General features: G+C 34.1%; 2 protein-coding genes across 2 annotated transcripts; both read right to left on the reverse strand.

The window, feature by feature from the left end:
* Positions 1-2,441: 2,441 nt before the first annotated feature.
* Positions 2,442-4,929, reverse strand: LOC113777239 (eukaryotic initiation factor 4A-13-like). Its single transcript, XM_027322275.1, has 5 exons — positions 4,862-4,929; positions 4,533-4,639; positions 3,446-3,876; positions 2,929-3,198; positions 2,442-2,762 (listed from the first exon to the last, which is right to left on the reverse strand). Exons 1-5 carry the CDS (start codon positions 4,927-4,929, stop codon positions 2,442-2,444), a joined length of 1,197 nt encoding a protein of 398 aa, XP_027178076.1.
* A 319-nt stretch (positions 4,930-5,248) lies between these two features.
* Positions 5,249-6,961, reverse strand: LOC113777240 (putative F-box/LRR-repeat protein At3g28410). The gene has a single exon (XM_027322276.1). The coding sequence runs from the start codon at positions 6,959-6,961 to the stop codon at positions 5,249-5,251; it is 1,713 nt and encodes a 570-aa protein (XP_027178077.1).
* Between the last annotated feature and the right edge of the window lie 5,881 nt (positions 6,962-12,842).

A 12,842-nucleotide genomic window follows, 5' to 3' on the forward strand; every position in this document is an offset into this window, starting at 1 on the left:
ATGTTAACCTAGAAATTTGATAGGAAATTGACAGAAACTGCAGTTTCTTTGCGTGTTGGTTTATATAATGATGATATGATGTCTCTGAGCCAAAATCAGGAAGTTTACAAGAGAAAAGAAAACAAAAAGGAGCCCATTGACTGCACATCTTAAGCTGAATTTTCTAATGTCTGACATTTCTGTAAATTTTTCTAAGTGCATCTCTTTTCCATTGACAAACCTCAGAATCTGCATGTGCTTCCTGACTATAGCACAAAATCATGGAGTTGATACTTGCGATAACCGTATAGTCTGCAAAAATTGATGAGGCTCTTTCATAACTTTTTTGTTCCTTCATTGGTATACACAGAAATAGCAATTTTTTGGTCTTTGTCTGAGATTCAAATGCATTATAGTGGAAAACTGATTCAGCAAAAAAGTAATGTAAGAATCACTCATCATGATTTGCCATAACTCTCATTTCTAGTTGTTTTTTCATATTTAATGCCCCTAAACAAACTCGTGCCAATCTGTGACTACGATTATCTGCAATTGATCTAGTACAAGAGGAGGTGAAGCACATGTCTAGTTATCTGATAATTCAAATTTCCCTTGACCGTAGGAAAGGCATTGCTTTAGTTCACTCTTGGAATGCAAGCAGTTTGTTTTTTTTTTTTTTTATTCTCTGGTGTCCCCTCAATCACAATTTGTGCAGCTAATGACTTTTGGCCAAATTTTTTTATGTTTAATAAAGATTTATGAACGTTAAAGAGTGCATGGGGAAACACATTCCAACTTGGTGCATTTTTTTGATTTGCTTATGCTGAAGAGTACACGGGGAAATTTTATTACGTTGGCAAAACAAACATACATATTGTGATGACCTCAAAGCTGGAATGAGAGATAATATGCTTGCTGTAGACTATTTTTAAGTTTATAATCCCTATGAATTTCTGGGTACTTTTTCATGAGAACAGACCACCTTTGAACAGTTGCACCGCCTCACAAGTTGAAAAGAATACTCAACAGCTTACCTCTGACCCATACTTCCGGCAAAATGTTTCGAAGTTAGACTAATTTAGAAGCTTTTTTTTTTTTTTAATGGCGTGATGGTATCTGCTTATAAGAAATACAAAAAATAAAATTTAGTTTAGAAACCCTGCCTAGGAACTTGATGATAAGGATAAACTTTTCTCACTTCTTCAAACTAGAGACATCCTGCAATGTAGCAAATCTTTTTTGGGGATGGTATTGGTATACTTTTTTATTTCATCATGTAAGCTTCTCAAGAATGGTCCAGTAGTGTTTATATCACTCCTCGTACAAAATAATGGAGATGGGTGGGGGAACTTGCACTAGCTAGTATAGGAAGCCAGTAGTAGTAGTGAGTGGAAGTCCTTTCTACATCCAGCAGATGCACTCCTGATTGGATGTAACAGATAACAGTTCTACAACATTCTTTGATCATGTGGGCTGGAATGCCTGGTGTCATCAATATAACTCAAAATTGAAATTGGAAGATTTATATCAGATGCTTGTATGCCTAAAAAATTTTCTTAAATCCTCTTCATTCCTAAATTCCAGCTCAGGTATCCTGCTCCTCGTGCTCCAGAATTGGCTAAGAGAGTGAAACTGCTCAAAGACAGGTTTTAATCAAGAATATGAGAATAAGTGAAATTTAGATCATGGAGCATGGACTCCCCTCATGCTTATGTACCCAGAGACTGAGACACACGTCCAATCAAGTGGGGACAAGACTTACCCACTTATGACAGGGGAAGTGCATTGGCACCTCTGAAGGATGGGGGTTACCTCATAGTTTGTTCTGGATCTGCCACTCACAACTTAAGGTCTCTCCATGAATCTAGTTCTGTTGATTCTTGGGCTTTACAATTTGACCAATGGCTCAAAGTAGCTTTCTCAGTGGAAGGAAAAGCATCTAAGTTACAAACTTACATTTTAAAACATGTCCGTTCACAGCTCTTCAGATAAAGTAACAAACAAGTTGGTTAGACTGGTTGTTCTTGGAATTATGCTAGGCATTTTGTGTTTGACTGGTTTTCTTGCTTCTTTTGGTTGCTTGAAACATGGTTAACAATTCATGGCTAGGTCTTTCATTGACTGGAGATGTGTACACTATTGGAATTCTGGTTGGTAGTTCTCATCATTATGAAAACTAGGTATAGATGCTCTATTCATTATGAAAGTAGACATTTTATGTCATATACAATTGAAACATAGTTTTACTTCATGAAGCTGCTTTCATGTTGTGGTGTAGGGTTTCTAGTTAATCTGAGGCTGTATACATTACACTTCTGAGGTCCTAACAAGATTGGTCTCTCTGTCTTTTGATGTGTACTGGGAGAATTGGAAGCTTGTTTTCGCTATGTGATAACTAATACGATTGCTTTTTCATCATGGGATTTTTTTCTTCCCAGTTTGACATGTGATTTTCTTGCAGACTAACTCATGATGACATTTCTAAGCAACATAACAGTAGCTATTACTCCTTTTAGGTGTGATGATATTAAGCACTGTGAACAGAAGGCCTGAACACTTATACCCATCACATTTAGCAAGGGGGTCTGTACTGTAGGTGAAAAATCAAAAGCAGAACTTATCCCTGATGGCTGGAGTCCTAGCTTTCTTGCAACCGACTGAGAAGTATGCTTAAACACTTCATACAAATCAAATTTTGCTGTCTTTTTTAATCCATATTTGAACAAATCAAATTTGCAGTCCACCTTTCGGTTCCCCAATGTGTACAAAAACAAAGAACTTTCCTGCAACAAGAAATGCTGAAAGCACAATTACTTAATGATAAAGACCAAATACCCAAATGCTGAAAGTACTAAAATTCAGATGAAATTCCCACAGTTCTTGAACCATCTTAAAGACCTTTGGTGGCACCATAAACAGCTCCCATTAATCCAGAATTTTCTTGTTTACAAGTTTCCCCTTTGTAATAATATTCTTAGGCTTCCAAAGACGGCAACGCTTATCCAACCAGCATATAGCTGCTTCATCAGTCTCGGAATGACCAGACAGTGTTTCAAGCTTCATTTCCTCCCTTTCAGGAGTAAACTCGCCAAGCTTCACCAGAATCCTTACAGGTTTATTCATTAACTTCCTTGTGATTTCCAAGGCCTCAGGGGGCATTGTAGCTAAGAATACACCAACCTGAATCTTGGGTGCCAAAAGCTGGAAAATATCATAAATCTGAAACAAAGAAACTAATGCCATCAGACAAATATAAGACAACAGAAATGAAAGCTTTTCACAATAAAGCAGGACATTGGTCCTCAATTATTATGTACGCATAACTTTGGCACGGGCTAAAAAGTTTGTAAAAGAGGTAAATTTTCCAATATAGATACAAGATAATAAATGTTTCAAAAGGACAAGTATGAACACGTCAAGTTTGCAGCAAAAGCAAACAAACTGCACCACTTTAAAATGAGAGAACCTTATTCTTGAAACCTCTGGAAATCATTTCATCAGCTTGATTCAGCACAACCGTTTTGACATAATCAGGCCTGAGTGACTGTCTCCTCAACATGTCAAATACACAGTCAGGAGTGCCAACAACAACGTGAACCCCATGGGAAAAATTGCCCTGATCCTCAGGAACACGGTCACATCCCTCGCAAGCACAAACCTTCACGCCAAGATAGTTACCTAGAGAATGCATAACCCTCTCAGTTTTCCTGGCAAGCTCAGGGCTGGGGACAAGAACAAGTGCCTGACAGTCAACCGCATTGTAGTCTAGCTGCTGGAGGATTCCTAAGCATAGAGTTGCTGTCTTTCCAGATCCAGATTGTGCCTGCTGAATGACATCTAGTCCCTTGCAGAAGGGAACAAGTCCCCTTTGTTGAACAGGAGATGGCTTTTCAACACCTTTGGATTAGAAATCCCGCATTTTCAGTCAACATTTTGAGGAAAACTTTCAAATTAGCCAAAATAAAAAGCTCACACCTTGTAGGCTAAATAAAAGACATATATGCACACGATACCAAAAGCTGTTCACCATATCTCACTTAAGGTCAGCTTAGAATGGACAAAGTTGGAATATACATCTTAGCGCCCTAAGACATATTTGAGCACTGGAAAGCAGTGTGTAAATTTGTTGTAATGAATAAAAGGAAACAAGCATTGGCTTCAAACAGAAAAGAAAACACAGAAAGCGACTTGAGCTATCACCTAGTGTTCTTTGGAAATCAAGTAAACCCGTAGAGTAAATCATTGCACTAAGGGAGTTATTTAGAAGCTAACAGGACCAACAGAAGAATACAACTTTGACCAGAACCACTATATCCGGATATTAATAGTATTAATCAGGTATGTGGCTGATTAAATTCTAAACTATATTTATATCGGTTTAAAACTTTCTAAAGAACCTTATTGCTTTGTCTAGAGATTTCCGAGTTCACTTACGATATATTTATCAAAGCAGAACAAGGTACAGATCCAACCAAACCGCTCTAGAACTGATTATCCAGGTCAAACATAGACATGATTGATAGGCCAAACAGCAGGTCAGAACAACTACTTACCATAAGCATAAATGCCCCTGAGAAGGTTCTCCTGCAAACCCATGGACTCAAAACTGTCATAGACCTCATCATTCGAAGTTAAAAAATCCTCTCCATCAGCATTAGGCCTGTGCAGATGGAACAAAAAATCAACCACCACCACTAGACATCATTATTATGACACAGTTATTGGATAACTGAGGCTCAAATACCAAAAATTTGGTGGGATGCAGGACTGGAAAGTTGTGTATCATCCTAGAACATCCAAAAATAAAAACTAGGCAGGAACTCAGAATTTTTTATTTTGTTCTTGTTTGTAAAAGAGGAGAGGAATGCAGGAAATAACTTACAACTCAGTCATTTTGGCATCACATTCACGTGCATCAAGTTGGGATCCCACTGGTGCAATGCCAGCCATGCCTGCATAATTAACAAGATAAATACCACCACTTTAGTATGCAGCAATGGCATGAACTTTCTAATACTGTGAGAAATGCAATTCAACAAACAGCAAACAACATATCTAGTCCTTCATAGAAGAGCATCTGGCAACAAAACCACAAAAGAAAATGTGCAGGAAAAAATTCATATCTGCATCTATAAACATAAATCTAAACCAATGATCAACAATCATAGAAGAGGTAAAAATGAGTAACAGGCAAGAAATGAGATAATGTAGTTACTGTCGAATTAAGCACAAGTCCAGAATCTAGAATGATGTACACAACTCTGTAGACCTAACCACTGTAACCTGAATTTTTCACTGATGAACTCTTTCGCTTCAAGGGCTCGGCTATTTTAGCATTCCAAAGATTTGAACTTGCACTCCAATCTAAATGCAATATGATCTTTGATACTTTCTGCCAATGCAAATAATCTTGCTGACCGCACTTTTTTCCAGTCGTATCATAGAAATGAATTTCTGTCTTCTTCAAATAATGTTGCCAAAAGCTTAAAGTATGAGTCCAATTGCTGAACACCCGACTTCTTTGGTCGGTTATGAACTTCTTATAAAAGAAAATTTTGACGGGAAGATAGGCCAAAGGAGTCAACCAATGCAGGACAAAATGCTTAGGATGACAAGCCCAAAACAAACCATCAAGAAAAGTTAAATAACGTGGTAAATCTGCTCGAGATTCTGTCAAGTCCAAATGTTCAATATCAACAGGGTGAGCATCAAAAGTTGGAATGCCCTCGAAGCTAGCATGTTTAGAAAGAGGACTTGCACAACAAATGCGAAGTGAAATCTTTGATGGGTTGAGGTTTGATAGCAACTCATTTAATTTCATAAACCATGAGACATCAATAGACGACCAATAGCATGGTATGATACACAAATCAGACACACATTGCCGTGGGAGAGCCCCTTTAAAAGACACCTTTTGCATGGTTTCTGCTGAAACACGAATTTTCATGTCAATGATATTTGGGGCATCTAATTCGACCAATGACTCTGCAGTGAACGAAAACCGTATGTGCTTTAGTGAGTGGCTTCTTAAATTGATATTCTGGAAGCCATGGCAGTGCTTGAGTCCCAAAATCTCAAGCCTTGGAAATAAGCTCGTCCAGTCATTGAAGAATGCATTTGTAATATATGTGTTGAAAAGCATCAGTTCTCTCAAATTTTGAGATGCAGGCAGTTGAAGAACACTCCATGTTCGACCAAAATATGATATACTCAGACTTTCAAGGCTTGGTGCATCAACAGCAAAAATTAGGCTCTTCCTTATTTCATGACGCATATCTAGTTTCTTGAGCCTTGGAAGATTGACCACCTTGATTCTGGTGAGACCCTCACATAATTTAACATCCAGATTATGAATTAATGGGCAAGCAGAGAGTAATAATTGAAACTTCTCGTCTTCAATGTAGACACAAGTAAGACTCAAGGACTTGATATTATTAAACACGAGAAATTTGCCTCCATTAAACAACTGGTTACAAGCAGGAAACCGGCAGCGCTCAATCTCTAAATCTGTCAACGAATGAGCCCGAAGAATGCTTATGGGTAGGACGTAGTAATATTCAGCGGAATTTTTTATACAATGGTATGTATGGATGAGGAGTTTGAGTTGTTTCACACCTTTTTCCATGGCTATTTCGAGCAATTTGTCTAGGGTGGCAGCAGAATCTTCATCACCTATATGGTAAATGTCGAGTGTAAGTTCCTGTATATGTTCTCCTTTGTAATTTAGCAAAGCTCTCTTTACATGATCCTGGAATTTTAATCTACCCTGTCTGCAGTATTTCTCGCACTCCTCATCGCCCCTTCCAAGTGCTTGTTGAAACAGACATCTTAATGGCTGATCGGAAAACGTCAGGGCAGGGCACGTCTGCCATGCGTGGAGCCAGTCTTTCGATAGAACACAAACTCGGGCTTGGTCGGTGGCACCGAGAAAACGTAATATACGATGGATGATGCCTTCAGGCAAGTATCTTGATTGTTCCATGGTGTCTTAGACAACGAATTGAACCCACACAAGAGCAGAAAATTGAGAAAAGATGACAAATAGAAGATGAATGCCGCAACTTGTACATACGCCAAATTATTTAGAGGCAGAAGTACTTCCAAAGCCCAACTTGTACTAGGATTCTGAATAGACTATGATTCCATACACCCAACTACCGAAACTAAATATTCAATCTCAAAACAGTAACCAACAAAATAAAATGATGGCAGCATATCTAAATCAGAACTGGACCTAATCATGAACTTGGGGGAAGAAGAAGCCTTAAAATAAAAATGGAATAGGTTAGGGTTGAGATGTTGCACTATGTACTTAAACTTCTGAATTAAAATTGCGTAATCAAATTTTCAGCATTTTCGTTTTTGGGCTATCTTTATCCTTTATGGCACAATTGCATAATTAAGTTTAGAATGTATTTTAGTTAAATGAATGTATTTTAGTTTAGAATGGCAGAATTACATGCTCAAGTGCTCAACTTTAAACTATTCAAAAAGTTGCAAATATTAATAACTAAAGAAAATTAGTAACCTATCAATACCATGAAAATGGCATTAAAACATCTGACTGAGATGTAATAGGACCAAGTCACAATTGTATGTTTACAATTATGTTATTGATTATAGTATTAAATATAAAGAGAATTGGATTATAACTAAATTATTATATTGTGTGCATATATATATGTACATCTATAAATTTATATATATATATATGTTGCCACTCTTAGACAGGAAGAAGTATAAGTGAGAGGTACCGGGCCATTTACACTATGACAAAATAATTAAAAAGATAAAGCAAAATAAAACCTAAGGCAATTGAGCAACCTCTCCTACTCTTAACCTAGGATCGTAAACAATTCAAACCATTAAGAAATAGTTCCTAAAAATTAGGGGTTAATTTGAATTAAAAATTTAACAAACTTGAGCTTGAACTAAAATAAGAAATCAAATTTAGTTTAATTTATCAATTCAAGTTCAAACTACAGTTCCTAAATTAGGGGATAATTTGAATTCAAAATTTAACAAACTCGATCTCAAACTAAAATAAGAAATCAAATTTAGTTTAAGTTATCAAATCAAGTTCGAACTAAGGGGTTAGCTTGAATTCAAAATTAACAAACTTCAGCTTGAACTAAAATAAGAAATATGTATATATATATATATATATATATATATATATGAAAATAGGTATCTTAATCATAGTGTTTCTCACTCCTATGTGACATGTCTAATTGAAAAGAATTAACAGGTTATTGGTCATTCGGGTTTTATTCATACTGAATCCTATTTGGTTTATATCATGTGATTAAAAATTATCTCTAATTTTAAAATAATTTTAGAAAGCAACTAATTTTATCTTTATGTGCTTTCTATCAATTTATTACAATGATTATATTATATGTTTAGAAATTATCTTTAATTTTAAAATAAATTTAAAAAATAACTAATCTTATCTTAATGATTCCTGCTTTCTACCAAATTATTACTTAGAAGTATAGTAAAACCTTTTTAAATCACAATCATTGAAATCTTACATATCCCATAAATTACTTCATTTCACAAGCATATCATTTATTAGTATTCAAATTGCTCATCATTTCTTCTCTTCATTTTAAATTAACTTAGTGTAAAAAAGAGAATTAACTGTTATATCAGTAGATTTACCAATTTTATTGAAAATTTAATATTTATGATGAATTGATGGATTTTTTCTACTTAATTAAATATGAATAGATAGTCTAGGTTTATGATAATTATAAAAATTTAGATTACCTAAAAGAATATTTATAAAAAAAATATCTGCCAAGTTTTTGGTATGTGGTACATTATTTGATAGATACTATCATATTATAGTGAAAGTACGTGAACAAATTTTTAAAAATTAGTATATAGTTGAACATTTAAAATACATTAATTTTTTAAAATTAATATAAATGACCATGTAGAACTATTGTTAATTTTTATATTTGAATTATTCATATATGTATAAATTCAGAATAAATAAATAAAAAAGACCTTGCTAAGGTCAAAATCCTAGTTAAATTTAGTTTAAGTAATCAAATCAAGGTCGAACTAATTTCCTTGACTTAATAAAGCTAGAATAGATTCATATATTTTTAATATGTACATATATACATATAAACCTTAGAGGAAGAGGAGGAGGAATGCCAATCCGAGTTTTTTTAAATTAAAATAAAATAAAATACAATGAGGACAGGGGTACGAACCTTCTCTAGTGAAAGAAAAATTACAAAACTAAGGGTGCGTTTGATAAAACTGAAATTTGAAATTTGAATCTATTAAATTATTGAATTGATAAAGATTAAATCAGATACATTTGAGTGTATGTCACATTTAGTGATAAGTGAATAGTTTATCACTTATTTTTGTGAACAAATTTTTTCTAGAAAATTTAGTAGCACTTAATTAACGCAGATGTTAAATTTTTTGTTATCAAACACGTCTAAATATATTAAGATCTAAATACATTAAGTTTAAGTACTAATTGCGTTATCAAACAGGGCCCAAGTATTATTAATTACTTACTCTGTCCCGTTAAAAGTGCCACACTTTCCATTTGGGATGTCCCAAGATGTTTGTTATCTTACTAATGTCAAAGTTACTTTTGATCTCTTTTTTCAATATTATCCCCACCTTTATCTACATTTCATACTAAATTCAAATTTGAAATTTTGGAGTAACTTTGGAAATAAATCCACTAAAATCACTATCAATCTACTATTTTTAAAAGGTTGGAACCATGAAATGAGACAAACATATTGAGACGGAGGAATTGTTTATGACAAACCATATCTTATAAGACAATGTATGTTGCATTCACTAGAAAGCATCACAAATTTGTATTATTAAAACACATACAGCAAATTTATATTTGCATTCTAATATTATTAAGTAAATAATGCATATTCTTTTGTGACATATTATTTTTTATGAAAATTAAAATTTACCGTTGATAATCAATAAACGGGTAAGTGGCCTGTGAAAAACCTAAAAGAAACTCTTATGTCAAATTCCAAATCGTACATTTTTTTTTAGATTATTTAATGGTTGGTGAGGACCATCAAATTAGTATACATCACTAGCGAATAGGCTTCTCTACATTAGCCAGTAGCATTAGGGTTTATTAGAAATATAATTTAATATAATTTAACAATTTATTCACTCATTATGATGGAAGTTAGACAATTAAGGAAGCTCAAATGACTAAAAAATGATAAGAAGAAATAATCTTGTTACTTCTTGGGCAGCATCTAATTCTTGGATATTTATTTTGTGAAATCAGCAATGAAAGAGATTTATAGTTCAGATGAGGCTGTGGAGTGGTATAAACTGGTGTGGGGTGCAGGTACAGTTCTTAAATTTGCTATTCTTTTTTTTTTTTTGTCACTTGTCATCACCTACATCTACCCTACTCCTAATCCTAATCTAACCTATACTAGGGGAGGGACCCAACACGGTCACGGGGAATCGATGGGGACTAAACCACCATACGGACCATACATGTACAGTTCTTAAATTTGCTATTCTATTATAGTTATTGATTAATCATAAACTGATGACTAAGGACCGACTCAGGAAGTGGGGTCTCCATCACATTGATCCAGCTGTGTCTTTTGAAATGAAGAAAATAAAACTATGGCTCATCTATTCACCTAGCGCTCACAGTCAATACACTCTGGTAAATATGGAAAGCTAGGAATGAAAGAGACTTCAATAAAAAAGAAAAGAACTAGCTGAAAACCATTCACAAAGCAAGCAGTGAGTGGCTAGAATATGATGATGTACAAAAGAAAGGAAAAAACAAGAGTAAAGTGGTTGTCACTTTCAAGTGGCTTCCTTCGATGTGTTTTTCGTTGGCTTCCCCTCTTCTTAGACTAAACTAAAGTAGGTTATACAAATATTATGTTGGGACAAAAAAAAAAAGGCAAGGCAGGAGCATGAGCAGTCAAAAGCAGCAAATACCTATTTAATGGTGAGAGTAGTAGTGGCAAAAAAACACACACACACACGCACCAATTGGGTGTAGGAATTGCAGTGTCTGATGATGGAAACCAATCACTAGAGGAATGGGCTTTGGTTGAAAGAATCTCGAGCAATAAACTGTAGGATGAATCTGAAGTAGTTAGACTGGCACAGACCAAGGCTTTGGAGAAAAGGTGGACAAGGATAAAGATTGCTGTCAAAGGAAAACAACTTATCTCTCTAATCCAGAGAGGTGCTGGCAAAAACATAAAGCTCTTGCTAAATTGTTTCATATATGGTCCTTTTATCTAGATAATACTGAAATATGGATATATGTACAAACCCTAGTCATGATTAGGGCTGCAAACGAATCGAGCTGCTCGCGAGCCGCTCGAGTCAAATTCGAGCTCGAACTCGAGCTCAGAATATTAAGCTCGTTAGCTCGCGAGCCGGCTCGCGAGCTTGAGTATATATATTTATATATATTTTTTATTTTTATTTAATAATAAAATTACGTATATTATATATAAATATATTTTAATTTTTTATTTTCATAGTGAAATTACGTATATATCCTTAATATTTTATTATTTATTCAGAAAAAAATATTATTTTTTTATTTTTTTAAAAATAAAATAATTTTTTTTTATTTTTTTCGAGCTCGAGCTCGAGCTCGACTCGACTTGATTCGAGTCGAGCTCGAGCTCGAAAATTGCCAGCTCGTCGAGCTCGAGCTTGGTAAAATTTAGTCGAGACTCGGCTCGATTAGCTCAAAGCTCGACTCGGCTCGGCTCGTTTGCAGCCCTAGTCATGATACTTTAAGCATATTTTGTGATGAGGAGAGCATCATTCCAATCTCCTAGTGCGAAAAAGCAATTGGGTAAAAAGATAGGCCCTTTGTCCATATATTGTAAAGCTACAGTTGATTAGTAAAAACTATTAATGTCTCAGGGAAAAAAAGTATATTAATAAAAGACTAATGAGTATTTTTGGATATATAGTATATTTAAAAAATACTATAGTACTTTTTTTTCGATGTGATGTATGTGAAATAGAAAAGTGGTTGAAAAATGTGTTGATCATGAAAACAAATAATTTTTGACAAATAAAGCATTATCCAAACAAACCATCTTTGCTCAAAAAAATAATGAAGAAATAATCTATAGAGCACAGGTATAAAATTGATTGGGAAGTAATCATCTAGATTAGTAAGAATTAGGGTTAATGTCATTTTACCCCCTAACATTTGATGTTACTATAAATTCCTCTTTCAGCATTATTTTTTAGTCACTTTATCCCCAAAATCAACGGTCAAATTTAATGGAGTTGATTAATTTAAGTGAAAAAACATGTTTCGACCTTATGATTTCTATCACTTTAACCCCATAAACTATAGCATTATTTTCAATTTACCCTAAAATTATTTTCTAACTATCAAACTTAATGGAGTTTATTAATTTTAGTGAAAAGATATGTTTAGACCTTAAGATTTCTATCACTTTAACCCCATAAACTATAGCATTATTATCAATTTACCCTAAAATTATTTTTTTGACCTTTTACGCTACCATTAAACCAACTTAGCATATTGAAAAATTTTACGCAAAAGTATCCTTTCTTGTACAATAAAAAAAAAAAAAGTCAGAGTAGTTCTTCTCCTTTGTAATACCAAGGAAAAAAGTCAAAGTATTATTATCTTTTTTCTTGTCACTCTTATTAATATTAAAAAAAGAAAGATAGGGAAGAGAGAGAGAGAGCACTCAATTCTTTGAAAAAAGGGAAAGAATTCAATAGTTTCATTATTTTAAAATCACTATTACTTTTTCATTTACCACTCAATTCCAATTCTAAAGTAATATGATAATCTGAAATTTTTCCTT

Source organism: Coffea eugenioides, chromosome 7 (assembly GCF_003713205.1).
Source record: "Coffea eugenioides isolate CCC68of chromosome 7, Ceug_1.0, whole genome shotgun sequence".
NCBI lineage: Eukaryota > Viridiplantae > Streptophyta > Magnoliopsida > Gentianales > Rubiaceae > Coffea > Coffea eugenioides.